We start from the raw sequence: 23,453 nt of genomic DNA, 5'->3' as shown, positions 1-23,453 counted from the left end.
ATGATAAATATTTAATAGAGGACCAAATATGTTGCATTAGGTAAACACAAGGACTGGTTTATTAATTTGTATTAATTCATGGCATTATATTTACGTTTGAGTTGAATTATGTACAGTTAGCACCCTGAACAGCCTGCCTCACTCACTTGAAGGGTAGTTTGGGAGAGGAGTAACCTGATGGACTTTTACTCATAAAGCAAAGAAGTATAATCTTAAAGCATTTCTGTGCACCTCTGCAGTAGCACCAGGCAGCCAAAGCCTGCTAACTTCATTAACAAATTCTGTCTTAGTCATATCTGACAATGAATTCCTAGATACCATTAACAGTATTTCAAGCAGATCGTGAAAGCTCACCTTCACTTTCAGCGTTTTAGCTGGAAACTCTCATAGGCATCTTTACAGTGTACCAGGTGCTTTATACAGGACACTAATATAATCAGCATTTTATTTAGTTGTCACTAGCATAGGTGACTTTCAGTGGTGTTTTCAGCCTCCAGTTTTAGATTAAAAATTCCTTTCCCTATAAGAAGCAGTCTTCCTTCCCCTCATTCCCCCTCCAGTTTCTCACTCCCTCACTTTCAAATGTTAACCAGTTTAAAAGCCTTCAATTTAATTCTCAACATGCGTAACTCCTACACTTTTTTTTTTTTTAAATAGCAAAAATCGTAATTGTTTGGAAAGATAATTGTGCAAATTCCACTAACATAATCAAGCTAGACCTGTTTTACATGGGTTGCAACCTTCATCCAGATCCCTGTTTCATTAATAAACCCAAAGTAAAGTATGGTATCACTCAAAATATAACCCATAACCCAAAGTGCCCATTACAGCCCGTGTGTTTTTGAAGCCCAAAGAACTGAAGGAAACAAAACTATGAAGAGACAGCTGCTTTCTTGACTAGTGTAGTAAGTTAACAAAGCAATCCCTCAAAGGTAACAGGCGCTAAGATGTGGCATCAATAAACTGAGAAGTAGCCAATCCAGGAAATGGAGGATGTTCATTTTCTCCTATGCTTCTACGAAGTTAGAGGACATTGCTTTGCCAAGGCTATTACTGGCCATCAAAACTATAGCCGCGTTTGGACACACTGTCTATGCAGTACAATCATTGGACAGATACATACTTCACATAAAGAATTTAACAAATGGCCACTCCCTCTAAGGGTGGGAGGGTAGGGAATTACTAAGGGAACCCCTATCTGCATTCTGGAATATGAACCAAAATGGGCTTGAAGTGTGTACTGTCAGGGGCATCTGAAGCTCATTCAGCTTCCAGAGCCATCCTTTTCCTGATGACAGCTTCCAGCAGTCCATCATCGTTACTTCCCGACACAGGAGTTGCATTTGAACCTTTGTGTATAACAGCCCTGTGGTCTGTGAAACCATCCACCCCCTTTTCCGTCTATGCTTCCTTTGATCCTCTACATCTTGCTACGTGTTCCACCACACAAGTAGTGCATTAGACTTTTTAAGTCACTTACACACACTACTGCTTCATACCCTCTCTAAGTTTGCATCTCTGAGCTTAGAAACCTCTTCTAATGCCATTTGTTGTAGATGTAGAAAAACCTGTACTCATGTGCTGTTTTATCTTTCAGGCAGGAACAGCTTCTCAAATACCAGCTCCATCTTCCCTGCCACCCGAGTCATTCACTGAAGACTTATGGAATGTATGCTAATACAGCAGATTGTCTAAGAAACCAAGTGGTTTATGGCAAGATGATGTTTTTCAGTCTGCAAAACCAGACATGGTTATTTCACAGATTGATCCTCTTCAGTATATCTCACATAGTTGAAGATGACATGGCACAAGTTATCAAAGTTAGTCAGATGTTTATTCAGCTTGACTAACAGTTTGACAAGTTAGCGCTTTCCACCAACACGGGGAGCAGAAACCTTGACTGGTTTCACAATCTTCTGCTTAGGTGCTGCCTTTGTAGGAGCCTGCAGAGAAATAACAAAGTATGAGCAAAGAGAAGCAAGTTATCTGTGGTCCCGAAAGTGTCACTGTGTATTTAATATTCTTGATAGAAATTAGGGAATTTATGTTATATCGGATGAGAATTATAATAAAATTACAATCTATCAGATCAGAATAATGTTAACGGATGGTTACACAGATACCACTGGAGATCTACAACATGTATGATGTCAACATATGGTATTAATTCGTAAGTAATAATGACATACATGCTAGCACTCATCGATACATTGTTACCAAGTTCCTAGATAGTGAAGATGTTACATCCAAATTTTTATTAATCAAGAACCTCTGACATATGGTCAGAAAGCTCTTTCACTATAGCGTTTATCCCTTCTGTAAAAAAGGTTCATTCTATTCAGCTGTTTGGGTATGTTTAACTTTAGTACAAAAGTTTGGTCAGGGTCAAAACAGAAAAGCAAATGCTTCTTCCAAACACAAACGGGAATTTCCAAGTAAGTGCTGCAACAGTATGTTGTGTTACAACATGGTATGTTCCATTTCAGTATTTCTATCCACCTACTGCATCTTACCTTTGCAGCAGAAACAGCCGTTTTCTTGGTTGCCTGCTTAGCCTTCTTGGCTTCTTTTGCAGCCCTGTTAATTCACATAAAAAGTGTTATCCATGTCTGCCATTCACTGTTTCTTTGCCTCAGCATTTTAAGAACTCCCTAAGATCAAAGGAATACATTATTTCAGATGTATCCTCTGCATTCAGTACCCTCCAGGGAGACTATATTTTCACAAAGGGAGAGGGCAAGAAGAGACCCTTCTCTGCTGCTATTATCTCATACTGACATTCCTCAGTATTACCTCCAAATATACTCATAAAAAAAAAAAAAAAAAAAAAAAACAAACAGAAAACCAAACCCCCCCCCCCCCAAAAAAAGCTTGTAACACATCTAGAATTTAAGCTCTTGTGTGAAAAGCATTAACAATGTTTGAAAAGCTTGGGATAGCTCCACTTATCTCCAATTTCGCACCTAATAGCCTGTTCCCTCTGCGCCTTTCGTACTTCAGGCTTCTGATTTCGTTTAGCCATAATCTCAGCTAAAGATGCGCCAGTGATAGCTCTCTGAAACTTAACAGCACGACGTGTGCGCTTCTTTTGTATCTCTTCCTAAAATGGCAGAAAATGAAGACAGACAATTAGTATCACAAAACACTAAATAAAAGGCTAAAGGGAATTACAGAAACAAGCTGCTATTAAGATTGAAGCTATTATAAAACTCTATACAGAAGTGGAATTTTACCTTTCACTTTGGAGATAACCAGCATCTTGATTTGCCAAAGCAGATTAATAGCCAAGAAAGGCCAATGTATTCTCCTATCCAAGGTATAAGAAAAAAGTCTTTTGGAAGAATGTCAGCAGCTCAGCTTTCTGTAACTTCCCGGGAAAAAAAAGGGGGGAGGGATAAAGTCCACTTTGATGGAATCCTCTGACAGGAAGACCCTTCCCACCTGTTTAAAGTGGGAGCACAGTGCTGGGCAGCAGTGTAAGCCATGGAGCATTGACTTTCCTTCTCCGAACAAACTGGTAAAAACATTGACTTACAATACACATGCAAGCCTTTCAAAATACTCTTTTGCTGGGCAAGTCTAAACAACAGCAGTGAAAATACCTCATGATACATGTCTTATTACTTTTTTCATGCAATGACAACTATGTAGGAAAGACCTCCTACCAAGTTACAGCCCAAAGCTTTCAAGTTCCCTCACCCTTTAACACCCAAATCAGCTCTCTGTGCTATCACCATTCAGGAAGTTTACAAGTCCAAACTTAATAGAAAGTCTGCATGTTAAACAGCATTACCCACTTCCTCTAAAATTAGTTTTTTAAAACATATGCCATTCATATAGTCGCTGAAATCTACTGAACCTACTGTGATTCTGAGGGGTCCCTCAAATAAGTGATACAATATAAATACAATGCTTTTGCTGAACTGGTTAACTTTCAAGCATAAAGCAGCATATAAACTCACGTAAATGCGCTCACATTTTCAGCATTACTAGCCAGTCTTCATCCTAGTTATAAGGATTGTGCTTCTGCTGAACACCAGCACGCTGAAGTTACCTCTATTCTAACAGACCAGTGACCACATCTTTCAGTAGAAAACTCTGGAGTGCCATAAGCTGGTATATACTTACTGACTGTCCTTTCTTGTGTTTCCGCCTATAAAGAACAGTCCAGTTGATTTGACGGGGGTTTCTCTTGGAAAGGAATGCAGACTCACATTTTGCATTCAAGAACTGAAAAACCTAGGAAAGTAAAGTATTTTGTGTAAGCTTTGTTTCCATGAAGGACATTACCACAGTTTAGGTTAACACATCAAGTAATTCTTTGATTCAGTGTTTTCAACAGTGATGCTTTTGTGTTTTTTCACACAGCTCTGACAATTAAACATTTAAAAAGATAGATTAAAAAAATTTTAAGTTTGCAATTTTGTTCCACTGATCAAACTGATCTCTTACGAGGCACTCTGAAGCAGCTTAATTTTTCTGAGGAAGGCTCGAATTACCGCTTGCATCCACTGCTGCATGTACTCTAGGCACAGCATGAAGAGCCACAGCCAGCATCCCACTTTTCAAGTCTCTGTCCTCAAGTAACTATGCACTGACTTCCTCTATGTGTAAGGGGGTCAAAGCTTGGCCTAAGGAACACACAGAGACCAATACTCTGCCCAATTCCTTCTTGCATCGTTACACTAACCTTCCTGCCTAGAATAACAAGCAGAATTAGCAAGCTGATTTGTTACTAGCTATACAATTCCATTTAAAATGTAAACTCCATCTCAGGAGAGCACCTGAGGATTCAGTCAGTCTGTTTACTTAGCTGTCATTTCCCAGGAGATTTGGTACAGCAAGATGACCGTACTGGGATACCCAAACCCCCAACCCCTTCCTTTGTAGATACAAATAGCGTATTTCTGTTTATCATAGTCCCATCCGTATGGAATATGAGAGCCTGAAAGGGCTCTCCTCCTTATTTTATCCAAATGATCCGTACCCAACCTGTCTCCAAGTCCAGTTGTTTGCTTCAAGAAGCCTCAGCATTAGCTGCAGTATGTCTCAGCAGCACTTTCTACGGCACGTTGGCAGGTCAGACCAGGTGCTTTTAGACACCCTTCCTACACCACAGCCCAAACCCCGGCTCAGAATCCCAAGCCGCGGCACGAGCAGGCTGTCCCGCGGCTAGTTACGACACCGGGACACCGGCGGGGGCAGAGCGATGCTCCTCCTCTCACACCGCTCCATCCCGAGCGGCTCTGGGCAGAGGCTTCAGCGACGCCGCCAGAGGCCCCGGCCGGCACCGAACCCTCCCAGGGCGAGGCCTCGGCTTCCCCCGGCACCACGCCGGCCCCTCTCTCAGGCCTACCGCCCCCCCTCCTCGGCAGGACCCGCTCCCCCGCCCCACAGCGCCCGGCACCGCGCCTGCAGCCCCCCCCACGCCCCCCGGCCTCACCTTGCCGTCGGTGCGGGCGTAGCGGCGGCCATGGCCCGGGTAGATCTTGTACCCGCTGAAGCTGCACAGCTCGACCCTGCGCGGGAGAGAAGGGTTAGAGGGGAGCGCGGGTACGGGGCAGAGGCAGGAGCGGCGCCCCCCCTCACCCCGCCGGGGCGGATGGCCCCGGATGGGGCGGCGGTGGGGAACCGCCGCCGCGGCTCTTACTTCATGATGGCGGCAGCTGCGAGGCGGAAGGGAGGAAGGGAGGAGGACGGGAGGCGGTGTGGCGCGCGCCGCGCGCAGCACGCCGGGACGGCTCGGCTCGCGCAAGGCCTGGCGGGAGCGGGTGAGCAGCGCCGCGCCTCCCCGGTCGGAGAAGGGGCGGGGGGGGGGTCACTCTGCGGCAGCGTTCGCACCGCCCGGGCCTAGCCGCTCTGCGGTTAAAATCCCGCCGGGCGGCCCCGCGCACGGGATCTTTCGTCCCGCCGAGAATAAAAGACGCGGTTTTGCCGGCGCGGAGCGGAGCAGCCGGTCGGCGCCCGGTTGTTGCCTGGCGGCGACGGGGAGCGGGAAGCATGGCGGCGACAGAGTTTGCGGGCAGAACTGAGGCTGTCCCGCCGGCTGGAGGAGGTACGGGGGAAGCACCGGGGACTGCGCGGCCGGGTTGCGGGCGCTGGGGGCCGGGCGGGCGGGGGTTTATCTGGGGTCTCCGTTTTGTGCCGCGGGCGGAGGGGTGGGGGCGCGCGGCGCCCGCTGGGAGAGGTAGTGCCGCGAGGGCCGTGCGCCCTGCGCCGGCGCGGGGTTCGGACTACAAGTCCCGAAAGCCCCCGCGGCCCTCGGGGGAGCTGTGGCGGTGTGGGGGGGCGGGAACTTGCCCCCTCTTTGGGGCGTGAGGGGACAGCTTGGCTGCTCTCTGCTTCCCTCTCCGCGCTTCTTCCCGTGTTCGGCCGGCGCCGGTGGTCCCCAAGGGGGGCTGGACGCGGTCAGGACGACGCGGGGCGAGGGTGCAGTTTCTTGCTTCCTGAATCTGTCTGAAAGGACCTATGCCTTATCATAACGCACGTCTGGCATTAAGGGCTCAGCGAGTGAGCAGAGGCCGGAGTAAAAATTGTGAGCTTCTGAGGTACATAGCTGCCAAACGAGTAATAGGTAATTCTGGAATGTCTTCTTGGGTATTTGAGAGCATGTTAGGAAAATCTCATTCGCAAAGTATTATACCAATGAGTCTTTACAGCATTAAGTCTATTAACTTTCTTAAGAGATGTATGTATGTATACTGAATAGTCATGCTTAAGCAAGCATCACCAGCTTATGAGGAAGAAAGACCCACTTGAAATAGGGACCTTTACTTCTCTAAATCTTAAAGCTGCCCACAAAGGGTACAGGATGCGTCCAGACAACTGAGATAGCACCAGCATCCTGGCTTCTCTAACACCTCTGTGAAACCTTCCCATTGTCTGGCATCATAGATAAGTAACTATAGCAAGACTGACTCCAGTGATGTTTAGGTCAGTAGAGAAGCAGGTGGATGATGATGCCATAAAAATACAGTTTCTTTGTAAATTGTAGCATATGTGTGTGTGTTAAGTAATGATTAGTCAAACCACGTTGTAGCTGAGCACTTGAAAGGTATAAAGAGCCATGTGTAAAACCACATTCCGGGTGCCCCAGTTTGAATGGTACACTTCATGTGCATGAATAAAAGTATTACTCTTGTAATTCCATACTGTGGGCCCTAGCCTCTCTCTCCTTGGTCAGCATGGGCCAGTTGTGAATTTTTGTAACAAGCCCGTGAATAAATGGGTAGATGCAAAATTTCTCTGTTAAAGTGACCAAGTGGTTGCAGAGACAGCTACTTAAGGGAGAAACATGCAGTACCTTCTCCCTGAACATGCAAAGCCAGGAGTGTGACTGTTTCTGGTACTGCTGGCTCTGCATTGCTGTTCTTCAGAGCTCTTTGGGTGGCTGTGGATTTGAGAAGCAATGTAAATGTAGCAAATGTCATCAGAGATGCTGCTTAGAAAAGCATATTCTAGAGTTGACAGAATGGTCCACCAAAAGTGTTTGTCTCCATTCTTAGCATAACTAAACATTAAAAGCTTACAAACTGTAAGAATATTAATATATAGTACATGTTAGGGTAAGAACACTATTCTGGATTATGCTGCTGAAAAAGGTAGTGTTATTTACTGAGCAGATAGTAAGAAAAGACCAAGCACTAGAATGCTGCATGTATGTGAAACACCCAGCAGAGGTTTAATATATGAAAGTTGTTATTAGCAGGTGTCACAGTGGGTACCCAGTGATTCAAGTTCCATGTAGATGGCAAATGTTTTCCTTGTAAATTTATATAGCAACAGTTTTTTCATGGAATGTTTTAACTGTGTGTTCCATTAATTAAATTGTATGCTACCCTATTTACAATTTTCTCCTGCCTGAATGTCACCAATACTGTGGTATGGCTATATGAATGGGTTCTTTGTTCTGACTTTTCACTAGCTACTTTGCTGGAATATAGGACATTTAGCCTATTAATACAATTTGGGGGTACAAGCACCAAAATCCCAAGCACTCAGGGATTTGGCCAGTGATGTCTTGGGGTGGAATCTTTGGCTCTGAATTAGAGACATTCCCTGCCCAATAAGTTAAGATAGTTAAATAAATACTTAAGATTAGGTTTTGTAGCAGCCAAACTGCTAAAAGGGAGCATTTCTTACAATGTCTGATAGGAAGTTTAAAAGAGAGGGTTGAACTGTAAGTTCGTTTGTTCTCTGAAGTTTAAGCATGCAACTTCTGACAACAGCAAGGTATCGATTTTGGTTTCATAGGCTGAAACTTCTCTTTGAGGTTGCACCTAGAGTGCACTTTCAAAATAAAGGTATAGGCTAATAATATATTTCCTTTGAAATATGGAGAAGGGGGGAAAAAGAGAAAACTGCAAGCTTTTATTCAACGCATTTTGAGGACTTGTTTACGATAAGACTGTTTATTTTCTTCTGATTGAGGACTATCACATGATTATTTCACATTTATGCGTGAAGTGCTCTAATCTTCAAATATTTTAGCAGGATGTTTGATGGAACTCTACAGGAAGGTAAGGTTTGTAGGTTTGCATTCTCATCAGGTTTTCCACATTCTGACTGATGAAAGGATGGGTGATGCTTACCCTTTTCCAGACTCCTCCCCTTTTAATTTTTTTTTTTTAAGTAACAGGTATGGTTGTTGTTTTTTGTGGAGTGTGATCCTACAGATATGTGCTAGGCACGTTCTGGGTTTGCCTACAAGCAGGAATTTTGATGGAATGCCTGCACATAGATAGGTAGTTGTCAAGCTGCTCAAAACTTGAAGTATTTGAAGAATTTAAAAATATGGGGGCTTTTGAAATTTGATGTTTTGAGGATCACACCTTTAAATTCAGCTACCAAAATTTTGTTCTACTTCCCCCTTCAGAAGATCTGTTACTGACGTTCCCAGAAGTCTTTATTGGGATGGGGCCTGGAATTCATATCTTCCAGTATCTAGATACGTTACTCTAATGTCTTTGGCCTGAGGTAATTTGTTTCAGTTTTGCATGGAAAAGAAAGTTAATTTGTATTTGCAAATTAGCTTCATGTATTATAAAACAGATATGTTTATCTTGCTTTGCTTTTTCAGTACATGTTCTCATACATAAAATGTTGACTTCGGGGCTTTTTTGTTCTTTCCTTTCTTCTCCTTTTTCTTCTAAGGCTTGGTAGTCAACTGGTCAGGTCAAGGATTGCAAAAACTGGGTCCAACCTTACCCTGTGATGCTGATACTCACACTCTGATTCTGGACAAAAACCAGATAATTAAATTGGAACACTTGGAGAAATGCAGGAATCTGATGCAGGTCAGTGTTACTTGACTTGATTTTGTTATGAAATAATGGTACTGTGATGCTAATTAAAGTGCTTCTGGTTTAAGGCCATTTTATGTGATTGAAGTACATTAGCAGTTACTGTCTTCATAGAAAAATAAATGATGGCTAACAAAAATAGGAAGCTTTGTTTTCAGTGTAGCTCTACAGTTGATAGTGGGAGAGGCTGTTTTGCTAGTTACCTAGGTAACTAAAAATGAATAAATAAATTGTAATGGGGGTTGTCATAAAAACACTTAGAAAAATCACTGATAAACCAAATTTTGGCAGTTCTTAGCTTTTGAATACTTGAGCTTTGTAACCTTAAATAACGGTTTTATCTTTCCTCTCTGTAATTGTAAACATGCAGACATGCATACCTTTCATGTTTCATGGTATCATCATAGAATGGTTTGGGTTAGGAGGGACCTTAAATATCATCTAGTTCCAACCCCCCTCTGCCACGGGCAGGGTCACCTTCCACCAGACCACGTTGCTCAAAGCCCTGTCCAACCTGGCCTTGAACCCTTCCAGGGAGGGGGCAGCCACAGCTGCTCTGGGCAACCTGTGCCCGTGCCTCACCACCCTCACAGGGAAGAATTTATTTCTTACATCTAATGTAAATCTACCCTCTTTTAGTTTAAGTCTGTTACCTCTCACCCTATCACAACACTCCCTGGAAAATAGTCCCTCCCCAGCTTTCCTGTAGCCCCCTTTAAGTACTGGAAAGCTGCTATGAGGTCTCCCTGGAGCCTTCTCTTCTCCAGGCTGAACAACTCCAACTTTCTCAGGACTCTTCTCTCCATTTGGATTTCAGAACTCTTCACAGAGGAAGATGATTAGTAGCTTTAAATTTACAAGAAGAGAAGCTGCGTGGATTGGGTTAAAATAGAAATAGCAAATGAAAGAATGTGAAGTGGAAGGGATCTATGTAGTCATGTTAGCATACTGATTCATGTAGGCCCTGATGTTGCTGGTGCTTATCCTTAATTTTAATACTAGCATCAGTCCCTTTAAGTTCATTGTCGGGGGCAGCCTGGTCTCTCCTTCTAGCAGCAAGGACGTGCTCAACTTGGCGTCTCGTAATTTGCATACTCTGTAAGCAAACTGTTACACCCCTGGGGCTAAGGACGATTTCTTCCAGGAGGGCTGGTTTCTTAACTAGAGATAAGCACGTGCTATAGAAACAGGAGTAGAAGTCGTTAAGGAGAAGAATGCTGTGAGCTAGCAGAAAATTAACTGCAGAAAAAGTCAAGCTGACCTTAGACATTAGCCAATCATGAGCTCAACTTTTGTAATATGTATTAGGTGATTAACCATTGTGCCAATCAGCTTAAAACACGTGTCTCTCTTTGTCTGTTTGGAATATAAAATTGGTTGTTGTGTTCAATAAAGTAGATCCTGACTTGCATCGAGCTGGGTCCCCGTCTCTCAATCGCGGCAGTTCATGAGGATATTAGTGATAACAGTGTTAAGTGCGTGCATGGTGCTTGCAAAAATCAGAGTATTAATCCCTCCGTGATAAAGCTGTACAAGTCCACCTTTATTGTCACTGGAAGTGCCTCCAGGTAGACTTGAAGTCACCTAATAGCTTCTAGTGAGAGGTGGGGTTTGTTGCTACAACTAAACCTTCACCAGTCTGCCAGCTTATTGGTCATGTTATTAATGTGTATGCCTAATCAGGATTTATCCTTTAAAAAGTTTGAGCTATTACAGTTAGCACAGGACCTTTCTGAGAATCACGTGAAATATATTTTGTCCTTTGCCCTATTGACAGTAGGTATGATTTTACACCAAGAATAGTGCGGCAATTTGCACAATGATTTGGCAATTCTGATTTTAAAATCCTATTTTCATATGACATGATTCCTCATTCATTCTCTTTTTATTTAGCTGTTGCTTAGAGGATTTCCTCTTAAGTTTGCCAAGTGAGTTGTGAAGACCACTTTCTTTGATCAGTAGTTTATTTCCTGGCTCTTGCAGTTTTCCCTGTGTGTTATTTGCTTGAAAATGGAATACGTAGATGGAAGTAGTTCCTGTTGGATTAGATTTTTAACCACTAAAAATAAAATCCTATTCTCTCTGTGCAGTTTAATACTTAAAACTATTTCTTTTATCTGTCTGTCAATCTGCAGCTCTCTGTAGCCAACAATCGTTTGGTGCGAATGATGGGTGTAGCAAAACTGACTAAGCTCCGGGTGCTAAACTTGCCTCATAATAGTATTGGATATGTGGAAGGGCTGAAGGATTTGGTGCACTTAGAATGGCTGAACTTGGCAGGAAATAACCTTAAGGTAAAGTATTTAGCCTTAATACATTTTTCCAGAATCCTAGTGTTTGTAGAAATTTGTGAAATGCTGCAAAGAAATCTGAATCTATTTCTGGTTTTGATTGGAACACATGTTGAAGATTTGGCTACTGGTTTATGAAACAGAAGAGGGCAGCTTTTGAACAAGAATTGTGTAGGAAAAAAATTAAAGATTTTATATCAAAATGTAATGAGAATTGGTAAATAGTTCCCAAAATAGCAAAAGAATCATCATCTTTGAAATGAAACTATGTAAAAACATGGGTTTTGTTTTGGGTTACTTATTTGGTTTTCTTAGCTTTCAAAATAATTTATAGCGGTACCTGGTTTTACTTAATGATTAGAAAAGATTTACTGTGAGTAATTGACTACTTTTATTTTTGTAGGCCATTGAACAAATCAATTCCTGTCTGTCTCTTCAGCATCTTGATTTGTCAGACAATAACATAGCTCAATTAGGCGATCTCTCCAAGCTTACATCACTGAAAGTAGGTGCTATTTTACCTCTGGTTTTGTTACATTCTTTGCATAAAGAAATTTGGTTTGAAAATTACTGCCTTTTAAGCATTCATTATTCAAACACTAGTTCTTAACGCGTTTTAATTAATCACTAATTTCTAGAGGGAAGCATGTAAGAATTCTTTTTGTTGTTTTCAAGTTGCAGGAACTGAGGCAGTGGTTTTTCTATAACTACTCTAATGATTTTGATAAAGATAACATGGTGAGATCTTGTTCATAGCTCTTCATTCTCTTGTCTCATGTCATGAATTGTGACAAAACATAGTTTTAACTCTTTCAGCATGAGCGCACTGTAGAGAAAAAGTGTTTCCAAATACATTTTGGTTTTTTTTTTGTAATTGTGACTGTGTTTCAGTTCTGCACTTTATCATGAGAAGGTTTCTCTCTAAAGTATAAAAATTAGTCTTCCCTTGCTGGAATGAAAAATTTTGATGATACCAGAAAGTCTTAATTATAGTTCTTTTGTGTGTATTATGCAGGTATTGCTTGAACAAGAAATATGGGGGTTTGATGAAACATACGTTTCATCACCATGTTTTTATTTTATAGACTCTCTTGCTGCATGGAAATATTATAACTTCACTTCGCACTGCCCCTGTTTGCCTACCTCAGAATCTGACTGTTTTTTCTTTGGCAGAAAATGAAATCAGAGACTTAAATGAGGTAAGATGTAGAAGATATGTCACCCTGTCTTTAGGGAGACTGAAAGAAGATAGGTGGATAATTCTTTTGAGGATGTAACTGAAAATGGGCTCTCTTCTTTGAAGCAACCCATGTTGACAGAAGTAATTTTTAATAGTTTATATGTAATAACTATACTTGCATTAGCTGCACAAACTTAGATGATGCCTTTTGAAATTTATCCTTCAAAGAAGCATTGCCTTTTTTATTTTATGTCTTTATATTATTCAAGGTTGTCAGAAGAATACTTTAGGGAGTAAATTCATACAGAGCTTTTCATAATTGTTTCAAAGTTAAAAGCTGAGCTGATTAACTACTGCAGAGGGCTTCTGCAGCTGCTCTGTTTAGAACAGAGTTTTGAATTGCACTTGTTGCAACTGAATGGATTTGGGTCGATGTCTTATTTAATCTCTTTCTCAAACACTATATGAGAGAAACAAATATTCTGCCTGTGATTTTTGTCTTTATTCTTTTGGGGGTTTTTTTGTATGTTTGTTTGTTTTGTGTTTTTCCTTTTTATCAAAATCTCAAAGCCTATTGTAGTGAACTAGAATCATAGAAATACTATACCTTTCTATACATGAAGGTCTATTCCCAGATTTTAAGAGAAACTAATACTTTCCAAGGGCTGTAGTATTTACAGGAGAATTAACAGGAAAATGGCAGTAGTTGATAGAAGGTCCTTTGAAGATGTTCATGTTCAAAAATCAAATGTGATTTTCAATAGATTTGCAATTATGTTGTTTTGTGTGAGATGCCTAGCTGTAACTAGGACAAATGTGGTATGTTCTGTAAGCATTTAATGTGCTCTTTTCAGTTAACAAATATATCTTATTTTCTTAAGGTTTCTTTCCTGACCTCTCTTCATCAATTGGAACAGTTGTCAATTATGAACAATCCTTGTGTGATGGCCACACCTTCTATCCCTGGCTTTGACTACAGACCATATATTGTCAGCTGGTGTCTGAACCTTAAAGTTCTTGATGGATATGTGATTTCTCAGAAGGAAAGGTGACATAATAGTGTTAAGTCTCTAAAATCATTAAATAAAGTCTGGCTGAGCTGAAATTGCGTTTTCATGTAATAAAAAATTGGGAAGGCGCTAATGATCTGAAATTCTGCTTGCTGATGGCCATATGAGATACAAGCCAATTAACATTGTTGCTTTTGCTAAATTTTTAATCTGTTACACTGGAATTATTATGTAAGCTCACAAGTTTATTTAAGTAGAAGTATGAAGTTAAGATGTTGTGTGGCTGCTCAACTCACAGTAGCACTTCTACAAAGCAAAACCATGGTAGCAATTTATCAATGGTCTGTTACCCCTTCTAAGCTTACAGCCTATTGGACTTTGCAGAATGAGACAATCAGCAGATACTAAAACTGCTAGTTTAGGGGAAGCTCGAATGTGCCCTTTTGTAAAGGGCCTGATTTGCATGGGCATTTCTAGATTTGTCATTTTTTTGTATCAATTAGTGAAATATTTTGCTCAAATCACTTGTCACTGTATCACTGTGGCCAATCACTATATCTGTACGAGAGTAGAGGTGTCTTCTTCAAGTTCATGACATCAGAACAGTCCAAGCATAAATATTATCCAGTATAAACACATTCTAGTCCAATACTTTAGCATATTGCAGGTTATTAATGTATTTTTTCCCTGTTATGAAAATTAAAAGCTGCCTTTTTGGTCAAAGGTAAACCAATTTTGTTCCTGCTTGACCATAACATATTATGACTTTCCCGAATAGTTGCCTGTAAGAATTCTAGACATTTTTTTCATGACTAAGGGGGTTTTCTATATTAACTGTATTATTTTAATTATTTGTAGGTATATTATATTAAATGTTCTCAGACTGAAGAGCATTTAATTTAAAAACAGATTTCAGTTGCTGAATAGTTTCAGCAAGATTTACTCTCTGTGCCTATTCTGCGCATTTCTGTGAGCTTTTCTTTTTCTGTGAATGCTTTGGTGATTGTTGATTCAAATGTGTTTTCATTGCTCAAAGACTACACACAGACAAAGCAGAGATTGCACAGTTTTGCTCAGGGTTTTTTCTTTCACTGATGCTTACGTGAGGGAATACTTTATTCATTATTCTAGTGATGAAATTCACAGCTCCTCTGGGCAATGCACGTGTTGGAAGTTTTGATTAGATTTGTAGGTTAGCTCTTAGGTACCCAACAGAAGAACAGTAATCAAAGGACAGTTAGGGGGTTTATGCCATGCGTTAATGGTGACCTTTTTTTCTCCTTCCTAACAGTTTGAAAGCAGAATGGCTCTACAGTCAAGGTAAAGGAAGATCGTATCGACCTGGACAGCATGTTCAGCTAGTCCAGTACTTGGCTACTGTTTGTCCTCTTATATCTACATATGGTCTTCAGACTGAAGAGGATGCCAAACTGGAAAAAATACTGAGTAAGCAAAGGTGAGAACTTGTTTCTCTGTTGTTAAGAGAACATAATTCAGAACATAATTGTATGTGTTAGATATAATAAGATTTCCTTTTAAGTGTTCCAAAGCAACGGTGAGGGCTGGAGATGGGAAGAGTAATGGAGGTACAGGATGTGTCCCAGAGGGCAATGAGAGTGTTTTCCTGCTTGCTGTGCCATGTAAGTCTGTGATCAAAAAAAATCTCAGTAGGTAGTTTGTTTGTTTTGCCATGGAGGAAGTGAGGAAAACCTTAGAAAGGAGCTTAGAATAACTTTTGTTCTAATTGTACATGAAGACATTTGTGGTACACTGGTGTATTAGCCACTTTTTTGTTGTTAGTGTGTTCTTTCTTGGTTTTAAAGTTAAGGTTATCCTTTGAGGGACACTGTTCCCAGTGTTGTAGCTTACAATCTCTGTATCTGGCACCTTGGATCTGTCAGCAGAGGCCTCTGTAGAGCCTGCTGGTTCTGCCAGCAGTAGCTGTGTTGTTAAGGTCTATGCAAGTAGGTGAGGAGAGTTACCATGGTGCACTCTCCTCCCATGAAAAGGTGAACTAATACCGAATAAAAGCCAGAAAACAAAATGCTACAGATGTCCCTATTCCCCAGGACCTACTGACAGACTTTTTTTGTAGAGGGTCAAGAGCAGGAAAATCAGTTCAAAGGAGCAGGTTACATAGTCTCATAGTGTGGGTAGAAAGTTGGTAAACAAAAGTGTTGTGGTAAGCAGAAGGGTGGCATCTCATCAAAAGGGCTGGAAGCCTGAGAGTAACTGGAAGGAGCTACTGTATACTTAGTGTAGACTGACCTCCAGGAGGAAGTTACAGAAATGTTGGGGCCATTTCAGAGAAGAAGGTACAACTAAAACATATTGGCATTGGAATTTTTAGCTAAGTGCTCTGACATTCACACAGTGTTTCTGGGGAAGAAACGTCAAGTTGGCTTGCAAAATATAACTCTTCAAAAATTAAAGTCTTCACCAAAAGAACAACACCCCCCCGCCCCCCCCCCCCAAAAAAAAAAAAGTATGTATATATGCACACACATATGTGTTTTATAAGGCAGTTGGACTTTCTGATGTTTACCTCATGATCTTTGAATTTACCTGGGCTGAAACAACCTGTGTGTTTTATCAGTTTATAAAGGATGATTTTATATTTGTGGCAATGTTTGTTGATTTGTATTAGGATTTTGTCCCTTTGGTAACAGAGACCCCCTTTCCTTGATTGATTCTTTTTCAAATGTTAAAGACACTCCCTCCATTCCTCAAACTCCTCTATGCATACAAGCATGATGTATCCTGCAGTAGATCTGTACAATATCCCCATACTTTCCTTGTGTCTAGAAATACTTAATAGTTTTCAGTTTATAGTCAGAATTGCATGTTGGAATTTTTTTTTTTTTTGTAACAAAGAAAAAGGGGCAGGAGGAAGGGGAATAGGAGCAGTCTGTGCAATCCCCTACTTTGTGAGTAGTCCTGTTAATGTCTTATAGGTATAGGGTTCTGCATAACTAGTCTCTTGTTTAGAATGGTTTGATCACTTGTTTCCTTTGAAGTAGTTGATAGTTTCTTTTAGATGTCTTCTGTACTGATGAAGTTTAAAAGAAATATAAAATCTGTTGGAACCGTGTGCTTAGGCTCCACCAGAGGCAGTTGATGCATCAAAACCAAAACGAAGGACCACCTACATCTTCTACTCCCAACAAAACCCCGGCAGTTACTTATGAACAGAGCAGTCCAGTCCAGCCACCACAGATAGTTCTTGAAAGTGGTAAGAAGCTGATCTGCGCCTGTGATCTAACCTGTGGAAATACGGAAATACTTTTTTTTTTTTTTTTGAACATAGATAACTTTGTGGGGAGGATTTCAGAACAAGGCCCTGTTATTATTTTATTCTATTAATTTTTGGAGATTTTCAACTGAAGTTATACTTTGTTTTCTAAAAATACATTGCATGCTTATTCATGTCTTGAAATGCTAGTAAGATTGCTAGTTGAAAGGCACAATCTCATAAAATAAAGAGTAATTACTTTGACTGTTCCATATGATAATAGTGTTACTTCTTCAGGGGGAGGCAGTTTGTGCAATTAACTGTACCCAGTATTTGCAAAGTTTGTGGATGTTACTGTGATAAGTAGTTACTGTGTTATTGCTATATAGAGATAATGGTTATCATTACTAGCATTTTAGATTTTCTTATACACTCGGGTTCTATCTAAACCAAATTGTGAATCCCTATGAATTAAATGAAGCTATGTTATTGAAATAGTAAGACACTTTTGAATATGGCTTTATTCTTACCTAGAACCTATGATCCAGAAGAATTCCTGGGTTGGACCAAGTACAAATGATGATCATTCCTATGCAGTAAAGAACACTTTTCTTCTTGAAAGAAGTTTTCGGAAGGATCTATACCTTGAAGATATACAGACAGATGAAGACAAACTAAACAGCAGCCTTTTATCCTCAGAGTCTACTTTCATGCCAGTTGCTTCAGGATTGTCTCCAGTGTCTCCTACTTCAGACCTGAAGATACATGGAATCAATTTGGGCCTAGAAGATGATGATAATGATGATGATACAGTGATCGAATGTGTGAGAGATGTTAATAGTGGAGAAAGAGATAACAAGCAAGAAGCTTCAAGTGTTAACAGAGAGCACTTGAGCAGAGCAGTGGGAAGTTTGGAAACTCAAGGGAATATCAAAGAGAGCGTGCTGTTGCCTTCTGATCCAGTAACAGCTTGCCTGACTGCTAATACTAGCAACTCATCAGCATCCTCTGAAGACCAGGTTCTGCATAGTCACCCCAGCACCTCAGTAGGTGCTGAATTGGGAATTGCAGCTCTCTGTCCTGACCAGATGACAGGAGAAGGTTATGATTCATTAGCTGTTGTCGATCAAGGTGCAACTGAACTGCAAAGAATGACTAAAGCAGCTACCAAGCTTCAAGCCTGCTGGAGAGGATTTTACACAAGGAACCACCATCCCCGCGCCAAGGAAGTGCGATATGAAATTCGACTGAACAGAATGCAGGAGCACATCATTTGCTTAACTGATGAAATACAAAAGTAAGTTGATGTCATACTGTATTTTCAAATCTAAGTATAACTACTGTTACAGGATATTTCAGAACAGGTATAAATGGGTCTTGATGTAACTGCTCACAGTAGAACCTAGCATCAGTAATATAAAACTGTGATTACAGGAGAAGATCACTTCCTGGAAGATAAACAGCTATGTGCATAACTGTGCTTATACTCTCGAAATACCTTCGATGACTGTCTTGGGTTAGAATACATTTTTCTATTCTTCCATTAGCAGGACTTGCATGTTTCACTGCCTAACCAAAATAGAAACAAACTAGAAATTAAGTGTGATATTTTTTTTTCCTTTTTTTTTAACTCATCTCCTAGCAATTAGAGTCTATAAATGAAGTGTCCATATTGAAAGTCATTCCTCTGTTACCAGTGAAAAGAACTCTCTGCCTTCCATGATACAATTTCAAAATGTGATTCTGTGGTTAGTTCTGTTTTTTGTTTGGTTGGTTTTTGCTTTTTTATCGTATGAATCCATGTTTGGAAGAGGTTATTACCACAGTTTCTCAGTTTGGGAGATATAAATTGCAGATTTAGTTAATATCTTTCTGGATCAGCCTGGGAACTGGTCCTCTGACAGGCTCTTTTTCTTTACTGTCACAAGTGACAGAAGTTCTCTGCATCAAGTTGAGCCCTCAGTGAGCCTCTAGAAACTCCCAATGCTTATACATCATACCTACATCCAAACGATGTCAGTTGGGGAGAGCATAATTTGAAATAAAGAAACACTATTTTGAGGGGTATTTTTGTGTAGGAAAAAGAAGCATGTCTACCTGAAATGAAGAGCTCGGGTTCAGTTTATAAAAAGACACTTAAAGTATTGGGAAGTCAATAAATGTGCTGCAGCGAAAGGAAGCAGAATTTTAATGTGACTCTGAAAAAGAAACTTGAGATCTGCAGCTGGATATTGATGGCAAGCCAGACTGCAGTAATGTCTTAATGTTAGGGTCTGTTGTATCTTTCAAGAGTGCTGCTATAGAAATAGGCATTTTTATGCATCCTTGTTGATCTTGTTACCCAAATGTTGTTTATTTAAGCTGCATAAATTTGGATGTGTCTTTTTGCAGACTAAGAAAAGAAAGAGAAGAAGATAAGATTCAGAGGCTTGTACAGGAGGAAGCTGTTAGATTTCTTTGGGATCAGGTAAATAGTTTTAGTCCTCTAATTTTTCTGCTTACATGTGAATTTCGAAGGCATTATTTCATACTGTAGATCCTGAAGAAATAGTCAATATGGTTCGTTTTTTCCAGTCATGACTTGGGTGGCTTATTAGAATCTAGCTGCCATGTTGTTTGCTATACTGGTATTCTGAGGGGAAATAACATTCAGAAGTATTAGTGCAAGAACACTGGTTTTGTAACAAAAGGCTGAATTATAGCCTGGTATGAGGAGAAGGTCAAAATGCAAGGGCAGCTAAATTAATGTAGCAGAAGTGTGAAGAATGATGTGACTGCTAGATGTCCAGGACAAACTACATTGCTTGTCAGCAGCTCACTTCTAAAGTAGAAGAGTTATTAATACTAATAAGTTATTCTTCCAGAAATAAGTCTGACTGTTTTTTTTTAAGCATGGGTTATTTCATAAAGGTTCGCATTCTTATTTTAAGAGCAGATTCCTTTTTCTTCAAGGTCTTGAACAGGGAGGCTTGTGGGCTCTGTCAATGTTGGGCATCTAGGTTTAAAAGCCATTATTTAACAGTGAAAAGAACATATTTTTCCTAAAGATACAGTGAACCTTTTGTTAGTTCACTTGATCTTAAATTTTATACTAGAGCTTTGTTGCTGATTACAAGAAATACTCTAGAAATCAAAGTACTTTTAGTTGCATTTCATAATGAAATTCTTTCTGTACTTTTACAGGTTAAATCCCTTCAACAGTGGCAACTGTCAGTGACTCGAAATTTAGGTGCCACTTGGCAACCTGGGATCCCTTCAGTCAGTGCTGTCTGTCCATCTGAACCATGTATTCAATCATCCACACTTGAGCAAGAAACCCCACCAGATGTTAGTTCTGCTTTGTTAGTTCCAGCTAGTGATGTTCTTCAGGAAAAGTCTTTGTTGCAGTTCCCAGATTCTGGTTTTCATTCTTCCATGGCTGATCAGACTCATGCCAGTGACTTGTATAGCTCTGAAAAGAGCTTGGTGGAAGGAACCGAGAGCTCTCTTTCAGTGGAAACTGTCAAACAATGTGGCAATTCTGTTTCAGTGTATTACTCAGATGGGGAGGATGGCCAGGGGGAATGTGGGCAGAGTAAAGAGAGCTTTAGTAATGAGCAGGACAACAGACTAATACAACAGTATTTGAAATCTGTTCAGCAGCTGGAAGAGGCTGATGAAGGGACACATTGCAGCGATGAAACAGAGGGTAGCTGGCCACAAATTGCTGTTTCAGCAGAAAGCCAAGAGTCTTCATCTGACGCTGTCTCTGTAGATCTCTCTCAAGACACATCTTCCCCTGCTCGAAGTGAAATCAGTCAGACACCAGAAAGCTGCAAGCTGAATTCAGGAATAGTAGAAGGAAAGCAAACAGACTGTGATTCTTCATTTCAGATGCTGCATGTTGGGATAACTGTATAGTAGGCTCAGTTCCACAAAGGACTAGGGATTCCATTTCCCTTTTCTCTTTTTGCCATTTATACAAGACTTATTTTTCATGCGTGCTGTTTCAGATTTTGACTCATGTTACCAATTTGTGTTTTCATTGGTATTTTATTGATGTTGCTGAGGACTGACACTAACTATGCTAACCTGAAATTGGCAAAGTTCTCAGTGATAATCATTATGCACTTTAGTTTCAAACATAAACCTGATACCCTAATAACTGGCTTCCATTAAATTAATTCTTAAGATTGGGGGTGCTGATGGTATTTCCTGTAAATTCACTTCAATGAATGTGTTAGGAAATCTTGGAATTTTTTTCTAAAAAGCAGCACTGAGTTCCTACTTTGCAAAGAGAAGGAAACAATATGGGAAGAAACAGGATCAGTATAGGCTCTGTGTGTGTGTATATGGATGCAGCCTCCTGAGAAAGATGAAAGCAGTTGCCTTTCAGACTTCTTTTGACTTCAACAGGAAAAGTTTGGTCATGTTTCAGAGATGCATTCCATGAAACCAGTATCCAGTCAGTGACTTCTTTTTGTTTACTTGAAGCTACTGGCTAGGAGTTAAGTCATTTACATATGCACTGAAACAAGGACTTAGAGGGCAAGACCTTAGGGAGCTTCAAGTAATCTTGGACTTTTGTTTGCCCTGGGGTTGAATTTCCCTCCTTTCTCAGGTAAGACTCAAAGTGGAACCAGTAGCAGCCTTTACTAAATAAGAATTTCAAAAGGGCATGTGATTTGGGAACATCATTTCCAAGACTACACTGCTGGGTTACAGCAGCAGACTTGGTGACCTGTGTTTTGCCTCCATAAGGATGCTGATGTCATTGTGGGATTTGGATCTGCATGGTTTTCAAGACATTAGTGCATTTGATGGATCATGACTACTTCTATCTACAGGTAGAAATACTAAAAGCAAATGCCATGACTTAAAACTATTTATTGACATCTCTATTGGGTTTTTTAGTGTTTTTTGTTTTTTGTTTGTTTGGGTTTTTTTCCTGTATGTCCAGTATTTGACATTCTAATTAGATGTGGGTAAAAAGCTGTATTTCTTCCCTGTTGGCAAATGGGCTAAGATACCTAGGATATGCTTTCTACTTATAAACCATATTGTTTGCCCAGTGTTTATCTTGCCTAGTCATTGCTATGTTGTTTTTTTTAATGGTAAGAGATCAGGTATCTTAGTATACTGAACAAGTGGCAAGGGAAATCTGTTTTGCTGTGCAATTTGTGATGGACACTAGTAAAATAAAATTGACGTTGTGACTTCTAGGGGTCAGTTTGCTAATACTGCATTTTGCAATGTGTACTGGAAGGCCGGTGTTTCAGTAGTTTGCTAATATTGACTTCTCAGATATGAAGACATGCATATTATAATTTTTTGAATCCACAGGTTAACTTCTGCTGCTATGGTGTCATTAAAATCAACTAGTGCTGTTTTAAAGTGACTCTTATGGCCATGTTACCATGTAAAATAATTTAATTCTTGTAGAAGCTTTGGTTGCTTGTCTACTTTAGGTTCTGAGCTGAAAATTACAGCTACTCAGGAGTTTGGCTTGAGGCCAGTATCTGCTTGAGGACTCAAAATAGCCTTTATTTAGAACATAAATGGTATATTGGACTTGTAGCAGCCATATGCCCGGTGGTGAAGTTCACCTTGGAAGAATAAAGCTTACCTCTGTGTATAGAATAGGTATCATCTCTTTTTCCCCACTCCTCTAAAAAAAGTTGCAGGGCACTAACTTCTCAAAAAAGAGCTGTCATAGCAATCAAGCTGACACTTGACTGAGCCTTACATACACGAGAACATTTAAAACAAAACAAACACAAAAACAACAACAAAAAAACCCCCAGCAACTGAGGTGGTAGATTTTTAATGTGCTGTCTTTTTAACTCAGTCCTATTACAGCACATTTGTAGCGTAACCATATTCATTATTCTTAGAGCATGAGTGTGCCTGGGTATTGAAAGTAGTACGGATGCATTAATGTACCAAAACATCTAATTAACTGTGCAAAGAAGTGTTTAGTCTTACATGATCATATCCTTGTCCTCTGAAGTTTCTCAACTTGGATTTAAATCTGCCATGCTTGGAGATCTCTGCAGTTCATAGGATTTGGCTCTTTGACTGTTAATCTGTTATTAAAAACAAATAAACAAAAAATCTCATGTAACCCTCTAAAGAGGCTTTCTTTGGGTTTTGAGAGGGAAATTAGTTCTATCTGTGAAACAGTTGTTGGACCTTACACTCTGGAGGCAGTGGTTAGGTGTAATAAAACAGTGAGTTCTCTTTTGTGGCAGAGTGTTTATTAGCATATGCAAGACCTGGGAGAAACTAGACCACTGTCTGGATAAAATTGTTTCACTTACTAAAGACACTGAGGGACAATATATATTTTGCTATTTTGTATTATTGTCACATTTGCTGCAGAATTACAGGAGAAACAACTTTAATTTGGGAGGTATCAAAGGGGGAAAACTTGATGAGTGTTATTTTTTCACGGAAGCC

General features: G+C 40.2%; 2 protein-coding genes across 2 annotated transcripts; one reads left to right on the top strand and one right to left on the bottom strand.

The window, feature by feature from the left end:
* Positions 1 to 1,815: 1,815 nt before the first annotated feature.
* On the bottom strand, positions 1,816 to 5,746 carry RPL24 (ribosomal protein L24). The gene is made up of 6 exons (XM_033005151.2): positions 5,651 to 5,746; positions 5,444 to 5,519; positions 4,129 to 4,239; positions 2,964 to 3,100; positions 2,514 to 2,577; positions 1,816 to 1,943 (listed from the first exon to the last, which is right to left on the bottom strand). The coding sequence occupies exons 1-6, from the start codon at positions 5,653 to 5,655 to the stop codon at positions 1,863 to 1,865; spliced, it is 474 nt and encodes a 157-aa protein (XP_032861042.2). The 5' UTR covers positions 5,656 to 5,746; the 3' UTR covers positions 1,816 to 1,862.
* Positions 5,747 to 5,758: 12 nt separating this feature from the next.
* CEP97 (centrosomal protein 97) lies at positions 5,759 to 23,237 on the top strand. The gene is made up of 11 exons (XM_042788974.1): positions 5,759 to 6,055; positions 9,154 to 9,296; positions 11,438 to 11,596; positions 11,997 to 12,098; positions 12,679 to 12,792; positions 13,655 to 13,821; positions 15,075 to 15,239; positions 16,882 to 17,015; positions 17,550 to 18,312; positions 19,407 to 19,482; positions 20,199 to 23,237. The coding sequence occupies exons 1-11, from the start codon at positions 6,001 to 6,003 to the stop codon at positions 20,913 to 20,915; spliced, it is 2,595 nt and encodes an 864-aa protein (XP_042644908.1). The 5' UTR covers positions 5,759 to 6,000; the 3' UTR covers positions 20,916 to 23,237.
* The last annotated feature ends 216 nt before the right edge of the window (positions 23,238 to 23,453 follow it).

This window comes from Tyto alba, unplaced genomic scaffold (assembly GCF_018691265.1).
Source record: "Tyto alba isolate M040663 unplaced genomic scaffold, T.alba_DEE_v4.0 Super-Scaffold_14, whole genome shotgun sequence".
NCBI lineage: Eukaryota > Metazoa > Chordata > Aves > Strigiformes > Tytonidae > Tyto > Tyto alba.
This window is presented reverse-complemented; position numbering and strand designations above follow the sequence as displayed.